Consider the following 27,355-nt stretch of genomic DNA (forward strand, 5'->3'; position numbering starts at 1 on the left):
TGTCGGTCCCAAACCAAAACTTCTCCGGCCTCAAACGTTAACTGTTCCCCAATAGCAAATAAGAGGAAGGTAAGTGAAGCCTGTGTCTGTGTGTGGGTGTGTGTGTGTGTGATGATGCTGTTAAGGCGGTAGCCTATCTTTTCTGTGTCTACACACGCTTCCTTTGTTACCTCTAGTGGAAACACATTTTACTTATTTTAGGCTACGGGGTTCACCTACCTGGAATGTAGGCAGTCCTCTCCCCATCCCGCCCCACACAGAATGGGAAGCACAGCCTCTCCAAGGGCTGGGGGGGGGGGGGTATGATGGTAGCCTGTGTCTTTAAATAAACAAAGAGCTGCTCCGCTCCCGACCCGCCCCCGCCCCGCCTCCGCCCCGCCTCGCCTCCGCCCCGCCTCTCCGAGCGTGTAGGTATCCTCCCCAGCTGCGGGCAGCTCCCGGCCCACCGCTGCCCGCCGGGAATCGGCGATGCCGGCGTCTGGCTGAGTAGGCGTCGCCAGCTTGTTGGCTCCTGTGAGGTGGAGTCCGAGGGCGCGGGCTTGGACCCCGGAGCAGCAGCGCGGGAGTACCGTGCGTCGCGCTCATGGACTCGTCGGGGGACCCGGAGGGCCCACGCCTCCCCAGAGGTGATCGAGAGCGGCGCGGACAGACACCCCTTGGTGGCATGGGTCCTGTCGCCTTTATGGACGATTGAATTAATTTTAGCTTGGTTTGTTTCGGAGGGCTTCGAAAAAGCAGGGGCCTGGCGAGGAGGGTGGGGGAGCGGGTCTTCGGGTTAGAGCCTCTCTCTCTCTGGAAGGGGTTAAAGTTCAGGGCCAGGGCGAGGTCTCTGAAGACTTTTCTCCTCTGTAGCGCTGCTCTTGTAAATATCCTGTCTTTGGGAATGCATTCAAATAAGTATGCCATTAGACAAAGGTAACGCATTACATTTGGAGCACCTACTGTTGCTCCCCCTTTTAACCTGCTCTCAGTTCCCTTCCTCATCTATTCCAGAAAGTTTTACAAAGATTCTTGAGACTTCCTCATCTTGCACAGATTCACCCCCCCCCCCCCCCCCCGGACTGCAGTGGCAACCTCTGAAACGTAGAGCAGACCAAGTAAAGTTTTCTTACTTAAATTTCCTTTTTCTCCAAGCCTTTGAATTTAAAAATGACTGATAGATTTGCTGAATATTTGAAACTGAGTAATTGACCAGTTATCTATAAAATTAAGTGAACAGTTAGCCCTGGAAATAAGTATTGAAATAATCAATGCAAAAGGCCAGTTATTAGTGTAAAATACGTATCGATTTATGGATTTGTGGGACTTGTTTTTCCAGCAGCATACCATTGTATTCATTTGCCAATTGAATGCTGTAGTTTGTTTTCTCCTCCTTACACGTCACTTGCCTTCAATACTACCCTAGAATGCTTACTGAACAGCTAACTTGACATGCTAAGAACACTTTGAGTCCATGTAACATATGAAGCTAGTAACTGGAGAAGTTACATTATAGTTTAGAGAGCAGTACCCTTTGGAGGGCTCTTGGTTGCCTCATCCTTCCTGAAGGAATTTACTAGAAGTGGAAGAAATAGTGAAGGCAAAACAGATCAGATGGTTTGATAAATTCTGCCCTGAAAATGATATGTTTTCAAAATGGGAGTGATGTACGAGTTTTGTGTTACATTTGATCAAATGTGCTATACTCAAAATAGCCCTTAACTGTGCAGATATTATCTTCAGCGTGCACAGAAGTGACTTTTGCGAACTTCAATCAGGAGTCCCAATTATATTGTAGCATGTTTGCATTTAAGGTGATGACCCTCCAGGAAATGCAAGAGAGACATCCAGACAGCTTTCAAGAGAACAGCTCTTTGTACTGATATCAGCAGCTTCCATTAACTTGGGTTCTATGATGTGCTATTCTATCCTTGGACCCTTTTTCCCCAAGGAGGTGAGACATTTTTCTATTTTTCTGAATTTTAATTTTTTAACGAGCACTTTGAATTATTTCATTCTGTGGTGTGTAAAATGTAAAAATCTGTATTTAATAAAGATGATGCATAGAACTTTAGTAAACAGAAAGACTTCTGATGGAATATTTGATACCAGAGAAAAAAATCCAGTCAGAGAGGAGACCCTCTTGGGAGATAACTCCCCTAAATATAACTGACCATCTGTGGATTACTTCTCTTACATGTAGTTTGATAAATCTTTGTTTGGTTTCTGCATTGAAACAAGGGGGTGCTCTGAGTAATTGAGATTTTGGCATTATTGCAAAAGGTCTATGCTGAGACAGGAGGTTTGTCTCCTGGAGTTTTTAACTTACTAATATTTTGGAATTAGGAAGACATGGTCCCATTAAATCCCCTTTCTTTAACTTGAATTTCTTACGGAATCTAGTAGCAATGGTTTGTGCCAATGAGGAATTCTTAAAGTGGCTAGTTCCTTCCAACCATTGCCTTTTATGTGGGTTTATGGTTCATGACAGACTCAAAGGGAATTAACTCGTAGAGAATCCCTTATCTGGAGGTGGGTGGGGTGAAGCATGAAAGAAGGGTACTGGCTTTGTACTCTGCCCAAATCTTAGCTCTCATTGCACTCTGAGTTCTCTCATTGACTTGATAACCTGGAGTTTTTCATTCTGTGTGTTACCAACGAGGATGGAAATGGCTTCTCTGCTAAAAGAACAATGTGACTTTGTACCTATACAGTGCTTTTTAGTTTTCAATGGGCTTTCCCACACATTTATCCCATTTGGTCTCTGCAGCTACTGCATAAGGGAGTAGGAGAGTAGCGAGAATCTCATCACGTTGCCAATGAAGACGAGACTCAGAAGTTCAGTGACTGGCCCAGTTTAGTTCTCTTTACTGAGTGGGAGTGGAAGGGTTAATGGTTTCCCACTCTAGGGTCTGTAGGCATTAGATACATTAGGGCAGAAAAGAGATAAGACAATGTCCCTCTCTTGTCAATTCACTGGGAGTGGCAAAAGATGAAAAAAAATAAACAACAAAAAAAAAAACCACGAGTTGCAGAGTACTTGGACACCGTTTACCAAAGGCTCTTCAAATTGTTAAGAGACTCTAGGGAAAGGAATAGTTAATTTTGTCCTGTGTGCAGGTGGGGAGGGAGACAAAGGGATAGTACTGAAAGGGACTTCATGGCATAGACCCAAGGTAAATCTTGAGAAATGTAGTTCTCAAGGTGAACAACAGAGGCAGAGGTGTTGTAGGAAAGAAATAGGTTGGATAGTCATGGGATTAGCAAAATAAATAGCATAGTCTTGGGGAAAGCAGGCGACTTGATGTATCTTGGGCTTTGGCTGGAGGGAAGTCCAACAGGAGGCAGCAGATCTGCAGAGGCAGGGGGAGCTAGAAGGCAAGGGTCCTTCCATGTAGGCCAAGGATGTCAGCGAGAAATTATCAGGGATGTCTGATCAAGACAGAATAGCCTGATTAAGTTTGGGTTTCAGAAAATATAATGAGGGGTAGAGCCTCTGGAATTAGGGCAGAGAAGAACTAGAGTAACAGGAACGACAAGATAGTGGAGCGTTTCCCGGCTCAGTTGGAACTCAGAGCAGTATTAGCTTCCTCTTAGTGGAATCTGAAGGAAAACCAGACTACAGATACATGGTTTTTAATTATTTTATTTTATTTTATTTTATTTTATTTTTAAGACTTTATTTGCTTGATAGAGCAGAGTAAGAGAGAGAGAGCACACGAGGTGGGGGAGCAGCAGGCAGAGGGAGAAGTTGGCTCCCTGCTGAGCAGAGAGCCCAGTGTGGGACTTGATCCCAGGATCCTGAGATCATGACCTGAGCTGAAGGTAGATGCTTAACCAACTGAGCCACCAGGAGCCCCTGTTTTCGTTGTTAATATTTTTTCCAATCTTTTTTAAAGAAACGGACATCGAGCTGATGTACGTTGTTACATTTGTTTCGGCCTGCAGGATAGCAATTAGACAATTCTATACATTACACCATGCTCACTGCAATGAATATAGTTACCAATTGTCACCTTTCAAAGCTGTTCAAGTATTATTGATGATATTCCTATGCTGCACTTTTAAGTTTTTGATTTACTTTTTTTGTTCAGGAGGGACAGCTGAAGGAAAGAAGACAGAGGAAGGGAGAAAGCATTCTAACTTTAAAAGGTCTAGATATAAAGAGCGGGCTCTTTCTTTTCATTTCTTATTAAAATAAAGTCTTGTGGTTGCCAAATGTATAGGCAAAACTTAACCTTTCCTCCTGCATGTATCCTTCCTATTACCTAGAGCTAATTAGACAAAGGAGAAACAGGACCCTTCTTATATTCTGGTGCAGGATTCCTATTTCTACTTACCCTTTTTCTGGCACCCTCCTTCTTTGTCACAGGACAACATGTGAACTAGAAATTGCTTTTAATAGCTATTCTTGGTTTTCTAATGTGAAGCAGCCTCCACATTCCAAAAGTGATATTTAGCTGCTGCCCTAGAATGTGATTCTGAAATATCTGAAGTCACCATCCCATGTCCATGGTGAATGCGGGCACCTGCGCAACATGGAAACTGTCATGGCTGCCATGATGGTGTAACTTTTGCATGTCTGCCTCCTCTTTTAGAAAATGGGGCCAGCTAAAAACGCACCCCTTACTCAGTTGTTGTAAGAAAGCATGAACAACAGCACTTAATAGTGATCCTCATAGTGAGGGTCCAGTAAATAAATGTTAGTTGCAAAGCCATTATATCAATAATGCCAGACTCTAGGATGAAATACTTACCAGATCGACTAAGCAAGGAACATGGATAATGTGACTTGACCAATGAATGTTCTTTCCATATCTTTTTTTTTTAAATATTTTATTTATTTATTTGACAGAGATCACAAGCAGGCAGAGGCAGAGAGGGGTAAGCAGCTCCCCACTGAGCAGAGAGCCCGATGCGGGGCTCGATCCCAGGACCCTGAGGTCATGACCCGAGCCGAAGGCAGCGGCCTAACCCACTGAGCCACGCAGGCACCCCTCTTTCCATATCTTTATTGACTCCTTTGATGATATCTCCCCGCTGAGGGTACCTGTTTTAGTTTGCTAGCGCTGCCATAACAAATACCACAGATGGGGTGGCTTAAACAACAGAAATTCCTTGTCTAACAGTTCTGGAGGCTGGAAGTCTGGGAAGATGTTAGCAAGGTTGGTTCCTTATGAGGACTGTGAGGGAGGAATCTGTTCAGGCCTCTCTTCTTGACTTATTTATTGCTGAGTTCTCATGCCATCTGTCTACTTTTGGTTTTATTGCCTGAGTTTTTGGTGTCAAATCCAAGAAGTCATTGCCAAAACCAACGTCAAGAAGCACCCTTCTTTGAGGAGTTTGACAGTTTCAGATCTTACATTTAAGTCATTCTGAGTTGATTTTGTGAGCGGGTGTAAGATAGGGGTCTGATTCCATTCTTTTGTTTGTGGATGTCTGGTCTCCCAAATGCCATTTGTTGAAGAGACTATCCTTTCTTCACTGTCTGTCCTTGACATCCTTGTGGAAGAGCATTTGACCATAAGTGTGTGAGTTTATTGCTAGGCTTTCTAATCTATTCCATATGTTTGTCTATGCCAGTGTCATGCATTTTTAATTACTTCAACTTGTTATTAATTAAGAGAGTGCACATGCAGGGGCGTGAGTGTGGGAAGGGGGAGGGCCAGGGGGAAAAGGAGAGAGAGAATCTTAACAGACTCTATGTCCAGCACAGAGCCCTGCTCCAGGGCTTGATCTCACGACCCTGAGATCATGATCTGAACTGAAATCAAGAGTCGGATGCTTAACAGACTGAGCCACCTAAGCACCCCTGTAATTTATTTTGAAATCATGAAATGCGTTGCCTCCAGCTTTGTTTTTTTTTCTCAAGATTATAAAGCTAACAATTCTTCATGGGTGTGGTGAGTGAATAATTTTCATGTCAGAGACTGGGTCTTACTATAGTTTCCCTTCCTTCCCCATTCTGTTTATTTTTAAATGATAATCTTTGAAATTGCTACACAGATAAAGGTTACAAGAAAACAATGCCCTGATCTAATAGCTCCATCTTTCCACATGGATGAAAGTTTGTCTTGCAGACTTTGTTTCCTTTAATGTTTCTTTAAAGGCTGAAAAGAAAGGAGTCAGCAATACAGTTACGGGTATGATCTTTGGATGTTACGCTTTGTTTGACTTGCTGGCATCTTTGGTGTTTGGAAAATATGTAAGTATTAAAATTCATATGAATACTTTCATTTTTATATGTTGTATAATGAATTATTCCACTATAAGTCTAGAATTTCCATTGATACAGACATAGCCATCATTATATTTTATGAATTATGCGAAGTGTTGATGGTTCCATTCTTTGGGTTGATTAATTTTTTCCCCAAGTTTTTATTTGAATTCCAGTTAGCTAACATCGTGTAATATTAATTTTCAGGTGCACAGTATAGTGATTCAACACTTCCCATTAAACACCCAATGCCCATTGCAACAAGTGCACTCCTTAATCTCATCACCTATTTCATCCATCTCCCAACCCACCTCCCTTCTGGTAACCATCAGTTTGTGCTCTATAGTTAAAAGTCTGTTTCTTGGTTTATGTCTCTGTCTCTTTCTTTCCCTTTGCTTGTTTGTTTTGTTTCTCAAATTTCACATATGAGTGAGATCCTATGGTATTGGTCTTTCTCTGACTGAGTTATTTCATTTACCATAATGGGTTGATTGACTTTTCACTTCTTCCGTGTTTGCAAGCAATGTATATTGCCATTCCATTAAAGAATTATTATAATCTTATATTAATTGTACATATATTGCCCAAACCTTGTATTTTCTGATGCAGAAGATGTGTTTATGTGGATGTGGACTTGTAACAGTCATCAATTTACTACTCTTCTCTGACATTTATTATAGCTTGTACAAATTGGAGCAAAATTTATGTTTGTAGCAGGAATGTTTGTCTCAGGAGGAGTTACAATTCTCTTTGGGTAAGTCATGTTCTGATATGTTTGGGAACTTGAACAGATTTCATAATTTATCTTCAATTTAAAATTTTAATGGATTCTTTAAATCACTCAGTACCATTGATTGCCTGCTTACAGCCGCACAAAAAGCTATTGGTGAAGGGAATTGGGTGTTTAGAGGATAGGGCCAATGAAGGAAAGAGTCTTCTAAGGACTTGCCGTTAAGTGGTTTCTGAATCTATTCATCAGGGCTATGAGTGTGAGTGACAGAAACTTAACTCACTTTTCCAAGTCACACGATATGTTTTGGCTCAAGTGCCAAGTGCATTAAAGAAACAGCCAAAGCATATCAGGAGACAGATGTTAAAATAATGTGTTTGGAGATCTTTCTCAAGGTCCTGGTTTTGCTTTCCTCTTCTTAGGCTTTGATCTTGGTCAAGGTGTCCCCTTGTGGTAGCAAGAGTTCTCCCGGCAGCTCCCATAGGAAGAATTCCTCAACAGCTTCCCACTTTTCCTGAGTTTCCGGTAGATTCTCAGAATGGAACCGCTGGCCTGATCTTGTTGGTGACCCATCCTTTTATCTGGGGCAGTGTAGGGGAGGGGGACACTCTGATTGGCCAGGCTTGAGTCATATGCTCCTTTCGGAATGGTTCCCTCCATTGCTTTTTCCAGGAAAAGAGAAAATAAGTACCAAAGGTAAAATAGCTACAGAAGTCTTAAGGCAGGGACGCCTGGGTGGCTCAGTGGGTTAAAGCCTCTGCCTTCTGCTCTGGTCGTGATCCCAGGGTCCTGGGATCGAGCCCCGCATCCCATTGGGCTCTCTGCTCAGGGAGAGCCTGTTTCCTCCCCTCTCTCTCTCTTTTTCTCTCTACCTGCCTCTCTGCCTACTTGTGATCTCTGTCTGTCAAATAAAAAACAAAAAAAAAAAACCAAAAAACTTAATAGAAGTCTTAAGGCTTAGAGTCCTTACACCAGCAGTATGGTGGCAAATCATCTGAACGAGCCTACACAATTACTTGGGGAGTATAGTGGCATGAAAAGAGCACGGTAAGATGATGAAGTAAGGTCAGGAAGCCTTCATATCAAACTAAGTGGGGTTTTTTTTTTTTGGTCCCCCCCCAACTTTTTTCCTTCTTTTTTTTTTTCCTTTTTTTTTTTTGGCAGGGGGGTAGTCTTCTATTTTCTGCATTCTTTTTTTTGTTTGTTTGTTTGAAGATTTGAGTTCTGCCACTGAGGGATACCTGAGACCAAGAAGTCTTTTTTTCATCTATGTTCTTAGCAGAGTGATTCTACATGTTTCAAAAACCAGATTTAGTATCACCTGCAGAGGACCAGTTAACATCAGCATACAAGGTCAACGAAACTGTCATTATATGATGCAGATTGTTAACCAAAAAAAGAAATAATTGCCTTCTACTGAAAGTACAACAAAGCAAGTTTAAAAAATCATTTTTTTAAAGATTTTACTTATTTATTTTATATAGAGAGAGCTTACAAGTAGGCAGAGAGGGAGGCAGAGAGAAGGGGGAAGCAGGCTCCCTGCTGAGCAGATATCCGGATGCAGGGCTCCATCCCAGGACCCTGAGATCATGACCTGAGCCAAAGGCAGAGGCCCAACCCACTGAGACAACTAGGCACCCCAAAAAAATCATATTCTAAAGAGATTTATTATAAGAACTGTAGGTGAGATATGATCCTTTTCAATGAGTCGAGATAAAAAGGAAAAACAATAAAAACCAGCCCGGCATTTGAGAATTGTCTTGTTCTTTTTTAGTGTATTGGATCAAGTTCCAGATGGACCGATATTTATTGCTATGTGTTTTCTAGTGAGAGTGGCAGATGCGGTCAGCTTTGCGGCAGCAATAACTGCGTCTTTTTCCATTCTCGTAAAGGCTTTTCCAAATAATGTGGCTACAGTGTTGGTATGTATTTCATATGTGTTTCCTATTTTCCTCTTAGCATTGGCGAAAATATTCACGTTTTCCAAGTTAACACTTCCTTTGAGATCTACTTTTTCCTATTTTCTGTGTGTTTTGGTTATCTTTTACCCCAGTTACTACTTCCAGCAGCAGGCTGTCAGCAAGTGTACCATCAGTCTTACTTAGGTCACTTCCTATGCTTATGATCTCCTGAAGGAGCAGTTTGACAGGTAAATGGGGTTCAAACTAAATATTCTTTTTTACCATTAAAAACAAAACAAACAAAACGAGCTCCCTGGTAGTATTTTGTTGTCTCTCTGTACTCAGACTGTGACCGAGCAACAGTGGACAGTTCCTTAGCAACCAGACACTTGATTTAAGCTTGAGGCCTTCCTCTACTTTTCCCAGATTCATGGAAGGAATCTTAGAGGGCTTGGAGTCCTTGTGTGCTCTCTTACTTTTCCCCAATTCCAGAACCTGATTGACATACATTCCCCTATATTAGCCGGACACCTAGTATTAGTGACAGACCAGATGTCTGTCCCAACTCTTGACTGCCTCCGTCCCCAAGCAGGCTCTCTTACCGCTCTCTCCTCTGGACCCAGGCACTCTGGAAGGACCTGTGGTTTGCATATCAGACCAAATGCAGCCCTCAGAAGGAATCATTTTTCCTTTAGACTTTAGGGCCTCCTCAGCCTAGTTCTAAGAAAGCCCTTATGTGGGGCGTCTGGGTGGCGCAGTGGTTTAAGCCTCTGCCTTCAGCTCAGGTCATGATCTCAGGGTCCTGGGATTGAGCCCCTGAGCAGAGAGCCTGCTCCCCCCACCCCCACCCCGCCTGCTGCTCTGCCTACTTGTGATCTCTCTGTCAAATTAAAAAAAAAAAAAAAAAAGAATGCCCTATTTACCCATATTAATACTATAGTTTTGGTCATTAGTATTTTTGCTGTGTAGGTAATTATTCCCCCCCCCCCTTTTTTAAAAGGTTTTATTTATTTATTTGAGAGAGAGAATGAGAGACAGAGAGAGCATGAGAAGAGGGAGAGCCAGAGGGAGAAGCAGACTTCCCACCAAGCAGGGAGCCTGATGTGGGACTCAGTCCTGGTACTCCAGGATCATGACCCGAGCCGAAGGCAGTCACTTAACCAATTGAGTCACCCAGGTGCCCATATTTCTTCCCACTTTTTATTGAATATCTATATCTATAGCTAGCTGACTGTTCAGGCTCATTTTATGTTCTGTAGCCATATGGTAGGCAGTGATGTACATTTCCCAGAAACACATTTCTCAAAAACGGTTCAGAAGAACACGAGGCCCTTGACAGGCTCTGTAAAACAGTGTTCTTGGGGTAAAATGGAGTGTGCCTGTGCTGTCCTCCAACTTTCACTTGAGTGAGTGTATTAAGGCTCTGAGAAATTCTGTAGTAAAGATATTTTATTTAATTTTCCACAACTCAATTTGACTGTGGAACTACTTTTTGACTGTTAAAGAACTGCTCTTCTGTGGAACACTCTGGAAGGTGCCACCCAAGGAATTTCTTATGATAACAGCAATAGTCAGTGGGTTAAAGCCTCTGCCTTCAGCTCGGGTCGTGATCCTGGGGTCCTGGGATCGAGCCCCGTGTCGGGCTCTCTGCTAGCAGGGAGCCTGCTTTCCTTCCTTTCTCTCTGCCTGCCTCTTTGCCTACTTGTGATCTCTGTCTGTGAAATAAATTTGAAAAAAAAAAAAAAAAAAAAGGCTCTGTAAAACAGTGATTTTCTGGTCAACAGGGGAAATTCATGTTGCCAACCCCCTTTCTATATAAAAATTACAGCCTAAAACTGACACAGCTAACTTGGTAGTCAATGTGGACAGCTTCCTTATGGCAAAATGTAGAATTCCTATATTCTTACTGAAATTGAAAGTTACCAATGGACTACTTTTGTGTCCTCTGTGAGGTCTCAGGTTGCAAGGTTGCAAGCCACAATCTCTGCTTAGCACCGCCAAAGACTAGATTCGTTTAAAATGGTGCAACTTCTATAAGAGATTTTTAAGAGTAAAATATTTTCCTAGCACAGTTTTGTTTATTTTAATTTTTTTTAAAGATTTTATTTATTTATTCAACAGGTAGAGATCACAAGTAGGCAGAGAGGCAGGCAGAGAGAGAGGAGGAAGCAGGCTCCCCGCTGAGCAGAGAGCCCGATGCAGGGCTCGATCCCAGGACCTGGGATCACGACCAGAGCCGAAGGCAGAGGCTTTAACCCACTGAGCCACCCAGGCGCCCCTGTTTATTTTAATTTTAACAAAAAATTTTATTTAGTACCCAATTCAGAAGTTGCCAAAGGAAATATAGAATAAAGTGAATATATTCTATACATTACTTTTCCTCACCTTCATGGACACACCTGGTGTCTAGGAATGCAGTCCCACATCAGTCCTCCTGGAGGCCACAGAGATTACAGGTTCTTTCTAGAGTGATTCCATGTACATATGAATGTGTTCATGGGCGTGTGTGTGGACACACACAAAGGCATGCATGTGCGCACATACAGACAGGGCATATGTGATTCTTTCCCCTTTGTTTCCTTTACGCTAGTGGTAGGATACTTTCCACACTGTTTAGAGCCTTGTTGTTATACTAACAGTGAAATCACTTTGGAGGTCTTTCTGTGCCTATACATGATCTGTGCCTATGCATGAAGAGTTCCCTACTCTGGTTTCCCTTCAGTGGTAGTATGTAGTACTTCACTATATGGAGGTAACATACATCCATGGTTTACTCAAAGTGTTGATGAATGTTTAGATCGTCTACATCTTTTGCTGGTACAGACAGTGCTACAAACACTTAAGTTTGTACGTATACCGTGTCACATCTTCACGACTGTGCCCAAAAATTAAATTCCCGGAATGGCATTCTGGGTCAGCGAGTATGTACCAGATTACCCTCCTGTGTTCATTCATTCACCAGCAGTGTACGCATGGGCTGCTTTCCTCACTTTCTTGACAGCAGAGCATTTGATGGATGGTTAGTAAAAACTGGTATCTTGTGGTTTAACCGTTTGCTTCTTTTGAAAATGAGGATGGGCTTTCTTTTATATGCCTAAGAGCTACTTGTATTTTATGTGTCAACAGTCTACTTATAGCATTTGCTCATTTTCCTATTGGATTCTTCATTTTCCCCCATTGATTAGTATTAGCTGTCTTGATATATTTGGGGAAAGTAGTCTTTTGTCAGTATTTTTTCCCCTGTTCTTCTTTGTCTTTTGATGTACTTAACCATCCATTGGTTTTCATATTTTTATGTAATCTGATTTGTGAATTTTTTCTTTGGTGTCTTGTGAGTTTTATATTGCAGTTAGAAAAATTTCCCAACCATAGGAATTAAAAAAAAATAAAAAGCCTACCATATTTTATTTTTCTAGAATTTCTATGCTTTCAATATGTGTATTTAAGTTTTTGGCTCATCTTGGGTTTGTATGGGTTTGTGTGTGTAAATTGTGAAGCGATAGAATTTTTTTCAGATGGTGTCCATTAAATTTTTACTTGTTAATTCTTCAAACAAATTATATTGACTCAATTTTCTTTTTCCCCCCACTTTTAGGGAAGTCTTGAGATTTTTTCTGGACTGGGACTAGTTTTAGGGCCTCCTTTAGGTGGCTTCCTGTATCAGTCCTTTGGCTATGAGATGCCTTTTATTTTGCTGGGATGCATAGTTCTGCTGATGGTACCACTCAACATGTACATTTTACCTAATTATGGTAAGACTGCATTTATTACTCACTTTAAGAGTCTGAAATGTAAGTGTATTTATGCCTCTGTAGGAGGCCAATTTAACAAATACTCACTTTCATTTTATATAAGCAATAATAGATTTATGGCACACCCTAAAATATTGATTCTCTTTTCAGAAATGTTACTGTAAGCAGTTTATATGAATTTCTATGTATTACAAATTGGTTCTGACCTTTAGAACTGTCAAATATTTAATTTCTCATCATAAAACATCACCCTGTGAAGTGCCCACCAGAGGTCTTCTTGGACTTAATTAAGTATTCTGAATGACAAGTTACCAAAGGCCACACTATCTTCTTGGAAGGCCGGTAGGCAGGAGAGCGGGGTCAGACCTTCTCCCCAGTTGTCCTCCCAGCTGCCAGTGTGAGAACACACAGCCACATCGGGCAGTAATGGAGGACACCCTGGCTTCAAAACTTTATGCCACATAGGAGTCAACCTATTCTGTAATGGCTTCATGGACGTAGCTGGAAGGGTGACCATGAGGGACATGCCTGAGTCAGCACACTCAGGGAAGCACCAAGCTTGGTGTCCTCATCAGATACACATCGTTCATTTCGAGTTCTTTCTCTACGGACTCTACGGAGTGACATTTACCAGGCAAGGGCTATTTTTATTATAAGCAAGATTGCCTAGTAACATCGCTGGCATTTGACCTTTATCAGGTGATGAGGGGAGCAGAGCTAGAGAGTTAACTTGAAGGCTGGAGAGGAGAGAGCTAGAGAAAGTTTCTAGAGAAGAAGTACCCCCCTGAAATGCAAGGTGGTGCTTGTTTCTGCGCGTGACAGTGGTTTCTGTGGTCGAGCATCCTGCTCGCTTGGTTCACAGATGAACACTGGGCTGATAATCAAGAAACTGACACCAGGTCAGAGTCTCATGCAGTGGGAAAAACAGTTCTGTCAACCCTTTACCACACTGTAGAGGGAAAAAAGACTGCTTATTAATTCATGGTAGGACGGGTATTTAGAACTTCTGTGGTGAGGCACTAGACTGGCCTCCCCGCCCCTTTACTCCTGGAGTCCTGGCCTGCAATTTTTGTCTCCACCTTGCCCCCACCACGTGATGTCTTTTGCGGCCTTTTCTGACTGCCACCAGCCTATTTCCTTGACAGTTAGTTCTCTTCATTTCTGTTACTCCTCCATTAAAATCTCCAGCATTTTCACTGAACTTAACAAAATCCCTGTTAGCTATATTTTCGTGAACAAAAGGGTTTGGCAACGTTGCTGTTCATCTATAGGGATCTTCTATTTAGATTGAATGGAAAAAAGCTGGTATTAAAAAAAACTCTGGGGGCGCCTGAGTGGCTCAGTGGGTTAAAGCGTCTGCCTTCTGCTCGGGTCACAATCCCAGGGTCCTGGGATCAAGTCCCACATCTGGCTCTCTGCTCAGCAGGGAGCCTGCTTCCTCTTCCTCCTCTCTCTCTCTCTCTCTGCCTGCCTCTCTGCCTACTTGTGACCTTTATCTGTCAAATAAATAAATAAAATAAAAAAAAAAAAGAAACACCTCTGAGATTGATAATGTTAAGACTATAAATATAGGGACGCCTGGGTGGCTCAGTTGGTTAAGCCGCTGCCTTTGGCTCGGGTCATGATTCCAGGGTCCTGGGATCGAGTCCCGCATCGGGCTCCTTGCTCGGCGGGGAGCCTGCTTCTCTCGCTGCCTCTGCCTGCCTCTCTGCCTGCTTGTGTGTACTCTCTCTCTCTATCTTTAAAAAAAAAAAAAAAGAAAAGAAAAAAAGACTATAAATATAGATTTAGGGGTTCCCGTGAAGGAGTACTTATTAAAATTAATGCTTTTGGAGAGCTTATGGATAGAAGTTAGAAAATGAAATTTTCTTTTATTTTGATGATATTGGCAGAATTTGGTGCCCTGTAAATTCTACCCCACTCCTTTACCTCCTTCTGGACTCACAGACAATGTGGTTCTAGTTTTGGGGGTTAAGAGTCAACTTTAGTCTCTCTCTCTCTCTTATCCTTTGTATCTGTTCACCAAGTTCTCTCTTCTGTACTGCTCTCATGAAATACTTCTAAAACAGTCATGGATGTGCCAATCCTTTTATTAAAAATCCCTACCTGTGAAATGTGAGCCATGAGGAGCTATTATGAGAGTGCAGTCGAGGAGTCACATGGTCTGAAATCTCTCCCCTTCCCACCTTCTCTGATCCCTCCTTATCCTTCAAAACTTACTCTGTATTACCTTTTCTGGGAAGTCTTTCTGAACCTTCTCAATCATCCAGCTAAATGCTGTGCAAGTAACACCTCTAACAGTAGCTTCCTGTGGCAGCATCATCAACCAGGGGGTCATGTCTCTCTAAAAGAATAAATCAGAATTGTGGGGAGCAGAGAGAGTACCCGAGTAGCTTGGGAAAGCTCCCCTGGTGATTCTGCCATGTGTCTTATGAAGCACGTATCACGCTAGGTTTTTGTTGCTTGGCCTCCTGCCACAGTTTAATTAAACTCATTATGTGTTTGCTTCTTTGGACGCTCTTATGTATTCTCATTGTGATTTCTCATTTTTCCCTGCTTTGGATTTAGAGAAGGCAATCATTTCTGCCATAATAGTTTATCTTATACCAGAAATCCAATAATACCTTTTATATGCAAATAAATATAACCAATTAAAATGGATCTATAATTTATATGTCAATGGTGACTAATGAAGCTCTTTAATAAACCATTCAAAGTCCACACCAAATTAAGTCTCTCCCTGCTGGCCCTGTTACCCCGAGCCACATGGCAGTGTTTGTCCTCTCTCTGAGTCTCACTGCACACCTTCTATAGTTGAGTGTCCTAGACTGTGCTCACATTTGGTTCACCATTGACTTTTTAGCTAATAAATAAGAAATTAACATCATGGTTTAACTTTATCCCTTGGATCTTGACCAAGTTCTAAATATAACACAGAATAGCTTTCCTGATTTTTGAGTCTTAGAAGGTGCCATACCTGGAATAATGTGCCTGGCTTATTTTTTCCTCATCCTTGGCTTCCTCATCTTAAGCTCATGCTTTGGGCATCAACTTAGATATCAGTACTTTCGGGAAGCCTTCTTTATACGGCTCTCCCTGTTTTTGTTTGTTTGTTTAAGGTCGTCCTCTCATATGCTCTGAAAGGTTCCCTCCTAGCTACATCCTAGCTCTCTCCTCTCCTTCCTGTAACTTCTTTGTGAGGTCAGGGCTTGGCTCTGTCTTTTTTGCCTTTATCTGCCCAGCATTTTGCAAAGATTTTTCTCAGTAAATTAAGAGGATGATAGGAAAATCACCAAACAATATTAAACAATAATAAAAAAATGTAGTTTAGGTGCTAAAAGTTATGGTAGATTCCAGAAGTGCGGTAGGAAACAGAGAAAGGTAAAATTTGTGGGCCAGAACCAGACCTTACGGAGTGGATAGAATTTGAAAAATTAGCAGGAGAAAAAGAAAGGAGTCAGAGCATGTGACTGGAGGCTTGGAAATAACCATTCTTGTTGCTAGGAACAGTGAAGAAGCTGAGTTCCTGCAAGGGGATACTGGAACTGAGATCAGCATAGTTGACTTGAGGGCCAGTGTAATCTATGTGTGATTCAGTAGCACGCCTCTCAATCTGGTGTTTTCTTTGCCATCAGAAAAAATAATTTTCTTGTGCTCTTTGGTGAACATAGATTCCTTCTCAGCATATACATTGTTCCTTAATAAAGCTTCTGGCTATTCCCCTACACCAAATCTAACTTTATATATTCTCCGTCCCGTCTGGGGAAGGCCTCACTTGCTTCTCAGTTATAACCTATAACCGAAGACCCTCTCTTTTCCTCACACTCTGCTTCCAGTTGATTCTTCATGAATCTGAGAAACTGTTTTTAAGAAAACTCAATTGTGGCTCCTAGGTTTGAATAATTTATATGCAATATAGATAATAGGTAATTTTAAGCAAACTCAGAGGTGCAGTTATTTTGATTACCAAATAAAGGTGGCCTTACCAATTTTACTTTTCAAAATAGGTTGACATTGTGAACTACTCTGATTTTTTTTTCCTTTTTCAAATTTTTACCCAAAGACTCTGATCCAGGCAAACACTCGTTCTGGAAACTGATCACTCTACCCAAGGTCGCACTCATAGCCTTCGTCATCAACTCACTCAGCTCATGTTTTGGCTTCCTTGATCCTACTCTTTCTCTCTTTGTTCTGGAGAAGGTAGGTAGCCTGATTGTCAAAGAGCTCTGCACTGTAGAAGGTGGGTGTGTTTGCTTGCTCTTGGGTTCTGCTTTGTGCAATGAGCTCTGAGTGGCTGTGAGAACTGCATAGGGTGAGAACTGCACCCACGGGTAGCCTGTACCTTCCCTTGACTGGGGATCTGATTCAGGATGAACGAAAGAAGCTTTTCACTAAGTGGCCCGAATACTGGTCTCCTTTTCAAGGTCTTGTTCGAGTCATCACAGATCTGGCTACTTAACAAGGATACTTTCCTCTACTTGTTTGAATTCCAATGAGACATTTGGGGTACTCTGTAGCTCATTTGATGTTCTTCTCTAACGATCCCTTCTGGGTCCACTTACTTTTTAGGCTATTACATACATGCAATGAAATGACTATGGAATATATTAATCTGGGATGGTAGAGAGGAATCATGAGTTTCTCTCAATTTTTTTTTTTTTTTGAGTGTTGGAAAATAAATGTTGAATTTAAAAGTTGGATGTTGTAGAAATTTTCTCTTAGTTATTTCTGGAAAAGAGATTATTAATAATGTGTTAAAGTACACTACTAAGTCTGGTAGTTAATTATACTGAAGAATTAATATGTGTTTATAAAGGCAGAACTCGAATTGCATCCCACACTGACTATATGTGACGTTTGGGAATTCAAAAAGCACAGTTACCAGACACACAGTTCCTCGAAGTCACTAGAGACAGTTTTGGGTATGTGAGATACCAAAAAGATAAACATGGAGACTGTGATTTTAGTGCCTGACCCAACGTTTAGGAAATAATATAGTATCTTGCTTGAGCATCTGTGAGGTAATAAGAAACATATTTTGTGTTTATGATGACACATGCCATTCGTGTCATCAACAGTGTATCTCTTCAAGAGTCATTTTTCTATCCTCTGAAGAATTTCTACCTGAACAAGGGGAAAATATTGTCACCAATCTGTGGTAAATCCAAGTTGCTCAAGTGTATTTTATCAGAAATCTTTATAAATATTATTTTCCAAATACATTTGTTAGATATATCTTTACATTTTCCTATTTTTTCTATCAAAAGATTTTTATCCTGTTTCCCTTCTTCTGACTTCTCACTAGCTGTTTGAACTGGCAGCTTACTGTCCTGTCATTCGTCACCTAGCCTTTTAGGGTAGGACATTTCCAACCTGTCTCCCCCAGTTATAAAAATCAGAAGACACTGCTGACTTTTTTTCTTCCTACTAGTATCTTTTTGTTTTTTAAGATTTTTATTTATGTATTTGACAGTGAGAGCAAGAGAGCATAAGCAGGCAGAGCAGCAGAGGGAGAAGCAGGCTCCCCACTGAGCAGGGAGCCCGATGTGGAGCTCACTTCCAGGACCTTGGGATCATGACCTGAGCCCATGGCAGTTGCTTAACCAACTGAGCCACCCACGTGCCCCCTTCATACTAGTATCTTCAAAGGACTAGTTTGTTATAAAAATTGTTGAGACATATATGGACTCATATATAAATCTCATGAGCTTGCTTAAGGAAATTAAGGAAAACAGGAACAACTCAGTGAACCAAAAAAGATGTTTGTATCATGCTAATAACAGTATCAGGGTTGTGTGGTAGCTTACTGTTTTAAAAGCCTTTTGTAATGCAACACACCATCAATTCTTTAATTAGATATTAACAGCCCTTTGAAATAAATGGGATAAATGTTATTCTCAGTGTTTTTTACACCAGTGCATTTTAGTCTATGGGCAGTCAGCATCACTTGGTGGCTTTTTAGAAATGCAAATTCTTAGGGCACCTGGGTGGCTCAGAAGGTTAGGTGTCCCACTCTTGATCTCAGCTCAGGTCTTGATCTCAGGGGCGTGAGTTCAGGCTCCATATTGGGCTCCATGCTGGGTGTGGAGCCTACTTAAAAAAAAAAAAGGTAAGAAATGCAAATTTTCTGGCCCCATCCCATACCTTTTGAATCAGAAATTTTAGAACTGAAGTCTAAGAACCTATTTTTTTTTTTTTTTTTTAAATCCCTTAAATCAAGGCATGTTAACACTTGTTTCCATCTAAGGACCTCTTCAAAGTACTCTGGGTAGTTCTCTAATTTACACTAAAGTTTTTGAAGCTCTGGTTTACATGTAACAAATGTTAATGATTCATAGAAGCAAAATTATATGTTCAAAATCAAATGCTACAGAGCAAGACATTTAGGACTTTTGACCTCTGGTTAGGTTTTTTCTTCCCCTTAGAGAGAAAAAGGAGTCTATTGACACAAGTCAGTGTCATTCTTAGGGCACCTGGGTGGGTAGTAGTGGGCTCATGATAGATACCAAGAACTGAAGAGGTGGCTAGAAAAGATTTATGTTTATTTTAAAAATGACTTAGTAACATAACTCTAATATGAAATTTTTTTTACAGTTTAATTTACCAGCCGGTTATGTGGGACTGGTATTCCTGGGCTTGGCCCTATCCTACTCCATTTCTTCACCATTGTTTGGTCTGCTGAGTGATAAAATACCAGTACGTACACTGAATCTTCATTTAATAATCGCTTTTGTATATTTAGCCCAGTGGCTTTCCAGCTGTACTTCTGGAACTTTAGAGGTACATTGATTAGAATTGATAATCAATTAAAAATTTTTCAGCTAATTAATATATAATTGAGAAATAAAATGGTAAGATATTTAAAGTGTACACCATGGTGATTTGGGATCTGAATACATTGTGAAAGGGTGCATTCCATGGGTTAATTAATAACCCATCAACTGTATATTATCTTTTAATGTTTTTTTTTGAGGGGGCGAGAACATTTAAATTCTACTGCATTCAATTTTTGGAGTCGATGGCAAGGTTCCAGTGTCTTCCAACCTGTCACTCTGAGAAAATTCACTTTTAATTGCTTCTTCTGAAGGAAAATGGGGTCTGCACTGAAGCTGTTGACAAACTATTAGATTTGACTTTTTAAAGGAAAAAAGTCCCTTGATGCAAAATAACATGGATTGGCCTTAAAAATTGGGGCAGAGTCAAAGAAGTAGTTAGGACTAGGGAAGATTGAGTGGAGACAATTCAGGTTTTCTGTGGGAATGAAGGGATTGGCTACATAAATATACATTGGTTGTCCTGTGGCCGTCCAGGTAGAAAATCCCTTCTGTTCTCCTTTGCCTAGGTCTAAACCATTCAGTTCAGATGATTGGTATACAGTGCTAGTAAGTACTGATAGCCAAATCTCCAGCTTCTGTGATTTTAGTGCTTGCTTATATATTTATTTGTTTATTTAGCATTTCCCCTCCTCATTAAGCTTACATAAATATTTATCAAGACAACTTACATGGAGATTGCTAGGTAATCTGAATGACAAAAAGCAAGGTTCTTAAACAATATTTGGAGCTCAGTTTTAAGACCCTCTTCTCTCACTGAGCAGATACTTTGCCTCTAGAATTTTCTGCCTGTGCTCAAGTAATTTAAAAGGAATAATTCTGTTGGGTACTTTTAAAATAATGTGAATATGTATTGCATCTACCAGGTGGTTCCTTGTGGGAACTGCTTTTTAAATTGTTATTTTTTGAATTGTTCATCGTGTGCAAAATCTATAATATGCTCCCTTCCCAAGGAATCCTTTTCCTAGGAAACTAGGGGTATATTGTTCTTGCTTTTCTGTTTATTATCTACCTATTTTCTCTTAAATGTAAAGTTTTGTTTTCTTCAGTGTATTTAGATCTTGTTCATGTCATGGCTTGTATTCTTCAATGTTTTTGTTTGTTTGTTTGTTTTGTGTTTTTTTTGCATATGCTTTCTTTATGGAGGAACTTTACCTCTTAGAGTTTTTTTGGACTCTCATTCTCTTTACCAGCATCTAAGGAAATGGTTTCTGGTCTGGGGAAACATCATCACGGCAGTATGCTACATGCTCTTAGGACCCATCCCAATCTTGCACATTAAAAGGTAATGTTTTTCCTTTTTCTATATTTTTGGCTGAATAGCGTTAAGAATTATTAAAGAAATTTTTGGTGGGATGAGGGCACAGCTTCATATTTTGAACTTTAGTACTTCAATAAATACCTTGATTTAGGATTCCAGTGAATTGTTTGTTAGACTGGCAGTATTTTACATTTGTAGGAGCTAGCCAAAAGAAATGCCTAAAATCTATATGGAGTGAGGAAAAAAGCTTCTCCCTTTGCATTTTAATTGCACGTTTGTTTGTACTTTATTTTTAAAATAGTGTTTGTTGCTACCTACTTCTAGCTGATAGTTCTTACAATATGTTTTTGTTTTATCTCTTCCTTCTTGAGGCTTAAGACTGGGATCAAATCTTTCTTTTGTTTCTGTCTCATTCTTAGCAAATAGTTTCTGTTCATTAGAGCTTCTTTTTTTTAAAGATTTTATTTGTTTATTTGACAGACAGAGATCACAAGTAGACAGAGAGGCAGGCAGAGAGAGAGAGAGGGAAGTAGGGTTCTTGCTGAAATACAGGGAGCTTAGAGGTTTTCAGGTAGTCCTGGGATAAAGCGTGACAGGGAACAAGTAAGTATTTCACGGTCCTTCAGACTTGGGTTTACATCCAGCCTTTGCCATTTACTAGATACGGGAACTCCGGCAAATCGTTTAGCTTCCAAGAGCCTTGATTTTCTTATCTGATCATAGTGTGTGCTGCTTGGTAAGATAATGCTGCAAGGATTCGGTGGGGAAATGGATATTAAGTAAATGGCACAGTGTGGGAAGTGGAACAAAATTAGTTTCCTGTCTCTTCCTTTACCACTTCCCTTCAAGGCCATTTTTTTTCCAGTCAATTGAATTTGAAAACCCAAGTGATTGAAGGAGCGACATGAACATTTAGCCAATTTTGACAAGATTAGATACAGTGATAATCTCTTATCATGTTGACTCCTGGCATGGGATATGTGTGACCGAAGAAATTGAGATATCGTGGTGAATTGATATCCACCCCGGCTGTAAGGGTGCTGTCACTGAAAGAAGTGGGATAAAATGTCAATGAGGCAGACTAGTCACAATCATCTGTGAAACAAGCCACTCTGGGATTCAGCCTGCCCTCCCTACTAGGAGGCTTTGTGCCTGTCCACATGCTAATGTTGCTTGGTTTTGTTTCTTTCTCCAAAACCCTTTTGCAGTCAGCTCTGGCTGCTGGTGCTCATCCTGGTCCTGAACGGTGTCTCTGCTGGAATGAGCATAATTCCAACCATCCCAGAGATCCTCAGTTGTGCCTAGTAAGTCCCTTCTGTGCTTGAGAAGCGGGTCGTGAATAGTAGGGAGCGTCACACACTTTCTTGAATTTCTCAGTGTTCTAGGATGTTGGAGTTTTTTTTTTTTAGAAGACCAAATCTTGATGATTTTATGTCACACAATATTGTGCTATAAATAGTGTATGCCATACTATAGATGACAATCTATGGTAATGTTAACACGGTGATAGGTCGCATGAGCTATGGGTAGAGCTGTGGGTAGAGGCTTGGCTTGGTTTATGCCTAGAAACCCACAGAATTTTGAAAAGCCAGACCACAATGGAAAGGCCTCAGCATTGTTTCCTCCTCATGGAGAAGGTCCCCACAAGGGCATACGATCACCAGGTAAAATGATTCTAGTACCATTTCCAGTGTGTTGGGGGCTTGTGGTGGTGGTGGTGGGGGGGTGGTCTCACACCACCTAGCAGCTCTCCAGAACCAGTTAGGTGTCCTGCAGTGCAACTGGATTCTGACACTATCTACCTGAAGAGAAGGTGACATGCTGAGGTGAAGGGCTCCGTCCTGCAGATGGCCGTGTGATGCGGCTGCTAATTCCAAGTCCAGGTTGTTAAATGTGCTTCTGACTGGCCTGTAAATCAGAGGTTCCCATGAAAACTTCCTAAGTTCAATTCATTTGCTAGAGTGATTCACAGAGCTCAGGAAACCAGTGTACTCATTAGAATTTACTGGTTTATTACGAAAGAGATTAAAGGATGTGAATCAATAGCCAGATGAAAAGACATGCAGGGTAAAGTCCTGATCAAAGGAGCTTCTGTCCTTGTTGGGTTTGGGGTCCTGCACACTGGCATATGGAAGGGTTCTGGTTCACCAACCTGGAAACTCTCTCACCCTGTCCTTTTGGGTTTTTAGGGACATATCATACATACGCACAGTTGATTATATCGATGGCCATTGGTCATGGAGTCAACCTCTAACCCCTCTCCCCTCCTTAAAGGTGGGGGCTTCCAGGAGTGGGATGGAAGGTTCTAACCCTCTAATCACATGCTTGGCTCTCTTGGCTAACCAGCCCCTAAGGCTCACCTTATTAACATGACCAAAGGCACTTGAAATTGCTTTCCTCACTTAGGAAATTCCAAGGGTGTTGGGGTGGCTGTATGCCAGAAACAGGAGGAAGACCAAATATATATTTCTTATTATAAATCCTAGTATCACAGTAGGCATTTGTCACCGGGCCACCAGTCTTTTGTTTAGGAAGCATGATGAGAACAGCAAGGGAGCAAGGAGAAGAATGTGAGCTCTGTTGGCTCAAGTCAACTATTAGCCAAGCAATAAGGAGCTGCCTCTGGGTTTCCTAAAAGTTTCCCGTTACTCTCTTTGCACGTTCATCTCATTTTAAGAATTTCTTCATTAATTATGTTTTTATGAGACTTCATGCAAATGGGTCATGACTCGATATCATGCTTTATATATGCAATAAAATTATTTTTAGAAAACCATGGAGTCAACATAAATATAAAAATTCCTTCAAACTGGATTAGCTTTTCATCTTAGAAATGGAGTGTTCTGTCTGTTGGTTTTGTTCAGATCATTTCTGGTCTATTTTAACTTATCTGTCACATACTATTTGCTTTCTTCGTGTAGGTTTCCCTTTTCATACAAATCTGTTCTTCTGTCTCTGCAGTGAAAATGGCTTTGAGGAGGGATTAAGTACCGTGGGACTCGTGTCGGGTCTCTCCAGCGCAATGTGGTCAGTTGGGTGAGTAGCCCTTTCATTTATACCCGTCAGATGGAAAATGCTATCTCCACTTCCATGGAGAAATTGACACCGAGAAGTCCAATGAGCTGCCGAAAGGCACCTAATTCATTTAGACCAGAGATGGAGTCTTAACCCACACGCTCTGCCTCTAAGATCAGTGGTTTTACCAGCAGTTTTTTTTTTTTTTTTAAGATTATTTATTTATTTATTTGACAGAGAGACATCACAAGTAGGCAGAGAGGCAGGCAGAGAGAGAGAGAGGAGGAAGCAGGCTCCCTGCTGAGCAGAGAGCCCGATGCGGGGCTCTATCCCAAGACCCTGGGATCATGACCTGAGCCGAAGGCAGAGGCTTTAACCCACTGAGCCACCCAAGCACCCCAAGATATAACTGTTTTCTCACACCCAGTGCTCTGTCCAGGAATTGCTTTTGTCTTTAGTACTTACAGTTCCAATTTATTTATGTATTTATTAGGATTTATTTATTTATTTATTTATTTATCAGAGAGAGAGAGAGAGAGAGAGCGCACGCACAAGCAGGGGGAGCAGTAGGCAGGGGGAGAAGCAGGCTTCCTGCCCAGCAAGGAGCCTGATGCTGGACTCTATCCCAGAATCCTGGAATCATGACCTGAGCTGAAGGCAGACGCTTAACTGATTGAGTCACCCAGACACCCCCTTACAGTTCCAATTTAATGAAGATGGATGATCGAGGGATTGTGCTGCCTTTAGGAAGTAATTTTTAAATTTTTTTTTTTAAAACACTATTTAATACTCTTTCTCCTTTTCATTGTTAGTGCTTTTATAGGACCGACACTGGGTGGATTTCTGTATGAGAAAATTGGTTTTGAGTGGGCAGCTGCTGTCCAAGGTCTTTGGGCTCTGACAAGTGTGAGTAATCAGTCTTTAGTTTTCATCCTCCTTGCATTTGTGGAGATGTGTGACTTGGAGACTTGACATTAACCCGTTTCTTTAATTGTATTCAAGGGACTAACGATGGGCTTGTTTTATCTGTGGGAGCACTCACAGAGAAGAAGGTATGGTCAACTCTTGAGCTTTTTTTTCCCCTTTTTTTTTGTTTTTGTTTTTTGTTGTTGTTGTTTTGTTTTGTTTTAAAACATCTTTAATGAAAAATCCTTTAATGTTTGAGCAAGATTTATATCAATTAAAATCTTAATGTTCTCTAAGTTTGAATTTTTTTTTTCCCCCTTTTAAAGTCTGCCTGTGGGAGTGGAAAAAAAATAACCATTCTGTATCCATTCTTCCAGTCAGCAGATTTCTGGGCACCCAAAGCCTTATTACTTGATAGATGCATTTAGGGGGAAAAGTAGAGATGTTGGTACTGGGGTTGTTGTTTTTTTTTTTAAGATGAGAAATATTGAGGTTCTCCTCTTTTTTCTTTCAATGCAGATCTAAACTCCAAAATATTCTGGGCACGGAGGAGGAACGGACTTCCCTCTTACCTAATGAAATCTAGCCTTAAGAATCCTGGCTCAATACCCACTGGGAGATGGGTGCTCCTGGCCTTGAACATCAGAGTTAAAGCGGTTTTCTTAATATTACACACAATCCTCCATGGACTGTATACCAGCATCCTGACGGTCTCAGCGTATTTTTGGATAATCCTGTGTTGGGCTGCCCTAAAAATCTGGCCTGCTAGACCAGCCATATTTGCAACATTAAGTATGAGAAGAGCAGTTGAAAATCAGCAAAAGTTTGTGTTTTGAGGTGATCCAACCCGGCCTTGAAGGGATTATCGACTCTAAGTCTCCTGTTTCCTTTGTTTACTTTTTAAGTGCACTAATTCTGTGAATCTACCTTTTGTTTATTAACAGGGAAATAAATGAATTCATTTGATATGCTTAAAAGTAATGTAAAGATTACATAAAATGTATAGAATAACTGTGAAATCAGTTTTTAAAAGGCATGCTGTCTCTCTGTCCTAAGATTTTTGTTCTCGTTCAAAAGGCATAATTCTTGCCTCCCATCATGCAAAAACTCTCAGCTCTTGTAGAAGTTTTGTTTGTGTAAGAGGCATAACATTAGACTTCCATTTATGTAACATACTTTGAATTAGGATCTGGATTTATAAACCATGCTTAGTATAACATTATCCATTTCCCTAATCTCCCTATTACAATTCTACCAGCTGTTTTGATTTTGTTTTTATTTTTGTTTTTTAACATATTTCTGGTAGATGTATTCCATTCCCAGAGCAAGTGAGTCCATAGGACTGTTTCTTGTATTCTAGGGAACGGGTTCATCTGATTTCGTGTGAAATCCATGCTGTTGCTTAAAATGAGTGAATCTCTCTGTGTCATTCTCATACCTCCTGATGTGTTTTCCTGCTGTAGTAGACACATTTACACTTCAAAAATAAATAAATAAATAAATGGTTTTATCTATATATTAATTTTTAAATATCTATGGAATGACTTCTCTGAACTGACCCCTCTGGGAGGCACTAGGAATTAAGCTGTGATCCAAATAAACAATCTCTGCTTTTATGGAACTTAGATTCCAGTGGAATAGACAAACTGTAAATAAATATCAGGCTCTCCCATTGTCCTGCAGAATTGCCATGAAGGGAAAACGTCGTGATACAGGAGAGTAAGTGACTGAGTAACTTGGTGTGGGGTCCTAATTTAGATAAGGCCTCTCCAGGGAGAGGAGGCTTTTGAACTGAGACCTAAAGGCTGAGAATGAGGCAGTCATCTTGAGAGAGAGCCTTCCCTAGCACGTCCAAAAGGTCTTGACATGGTCAGAGATGACACTGAGGCCCACGTGGCTGAAATCTAGTAAACAGAGGAGGTGGGGGGGCGGGGGGAGCAAGCTTTTCAGCCGGGGATTCCGGAATTTAATTTATTTTTCAGGAAGATCATTGTCTCTGCTTGTGCACTTGAGAGGTTGTCTCTGCTTGTGCACTTGAGAGGGGCTGCAGATTAGCAGGGACAGAGGATTTATGGGAGCTTTGAGAGACAGTAGTTTGGACCACGAAGGTAGTGGTGGAGATGAAGTGAAGAAGATGTGTTTGGAAGCGGAACCAACAGGACCTGCTCAGGTGAAGGCAGGGGAGAGAGGAGTTTAGGGTGATCAGAGATTTTGTTTGAGGGTGTGGTGTTTGATGGTGCCTTTTAGTGAGATGGGGAGGAATAGGAGTAAAATAAATCCAGAAGGGGCAAAATAACCCAAGATGGGATGCCCTTTCACACTACCAAAACGAAAAAAATTTAAAAAGATGATGGAGATGGGGATGATTGCAGCTACAACCGTTTTGGAAAACTGGCATTGATTGCCAGAATTGAGCCTTCACAAATCCCATGAACTCTTTGTTGCCCTCCTCTCCCGAAGTCCTTTTCTTGTGAACACTCCAGAGGGTGGCTCAGTGCATGCGAGCAGGAGTGGCCGGTTGCGCAGCTCCTTACCCACGCACTTCCCAAGGCAGAAGGAGAACTGGGTGTGACCCTGACCCGGTGCACCTGTGCTCAGCCCGGTTGCGAGGTTTGCCGCTGAACACCTGCAGTTTCAGCCGCTGCCGCGCGAGGCCACTATTAAAGCACGAAAGCGGTCGATCCTGCTGCTCCCAGCTGGGGCGCGGTGGCGGGGTTCCCAAGGACACTACTGGGGGTCTGACTCGGGATCACCAGCTCTG

At 41.3% G+C, this 27,355-nt stretch overlaps 1 protein-coding gene across 2 annotated transcripts; it reads left to right on the top strand.

Annotated features, from left to right (window-relative positions):
- The first annotated feature begins 380 nt into the window (after positions 1–380).
- On the top strand, positions 381–26,110 carry SLC18B1 (solute carrier family 18 member B1). Of its 2 annotated transcripts, XM_059177521.1 has the most exons (14): positions 381–626; positions 1,794–1,933; positions 6,089–6,184; positions 6,877–6,950; positions 8,701–8,848; positions 12,423–12,579; positions 16,643–16,779; positions 19,174–19,275; positions 20,606–20,697; positions 21,882–21,977; positions 23,635–23,709; positions 24,501–24,594; positions 24,691–24,740; positions 25,114–26,110. In XM_059177521.1, exons 1-14 carry the CDS (start codon positions 584–586, stop codon positions 25,178–25,180), a joined length of 1,371 nt encoding a protein of 456 aa, XP_059033504.1. In that variant the 5' UTR covers positions 381–583; the 3' UTR covers positions 25,181–26,110. The 2 variants fall into 2 exon arrangements, with proteins under 2 accessions (XP_059033504.1, XP_059033505.1); XM_059177522.1 differs by lacking the exon at positions 21,882–21,977.
- Positions 26,111–27,355: the final 1,245 nt, after the last annotated feature.

This window comes from Mustela lutreola, chromosome 6 (genome assembly GCF_030435805.1).
Source record: "Mustela lutreola isolate mMusLut2 chromosome 6, mMusLut2.pri, whole genome shotgun sequence".
Classification (NCBI taxonomy): domain Eukaryota; kingdom Metazoa; phylum Chordata; class Mammalia; order Carnivora; family Mustelidae; genus Mustela; species Mustela lutreola.

What these genes read in the sequence shown, in the direction of transcription:
- SLC18B1 (XM_059177521.1), top strand. Translation starts at nt 584, where the DNA reads ATGGACTCGTCGGGGGACCCGGAGGGCCCACGCCTCCCCAGAG. An exon ending in ATAATGTGGCTACAGTGTTG is followed by an intron (nt 8,849 to 12,422) that starts GTATGTATTTCA and finishes CCCCACTTTTAG; the next exon opens with GGAAGTCTTGAGATTTTTTC. An exon ending in TGCTGAGTGATAAAATACCA is followed by an intron (nt 19,276 to 20,605) that starts GTACGTACACTG and finishes TCTCTTTACCAG; the next exon opens with CATCTAAGGAAATGGTTTCT.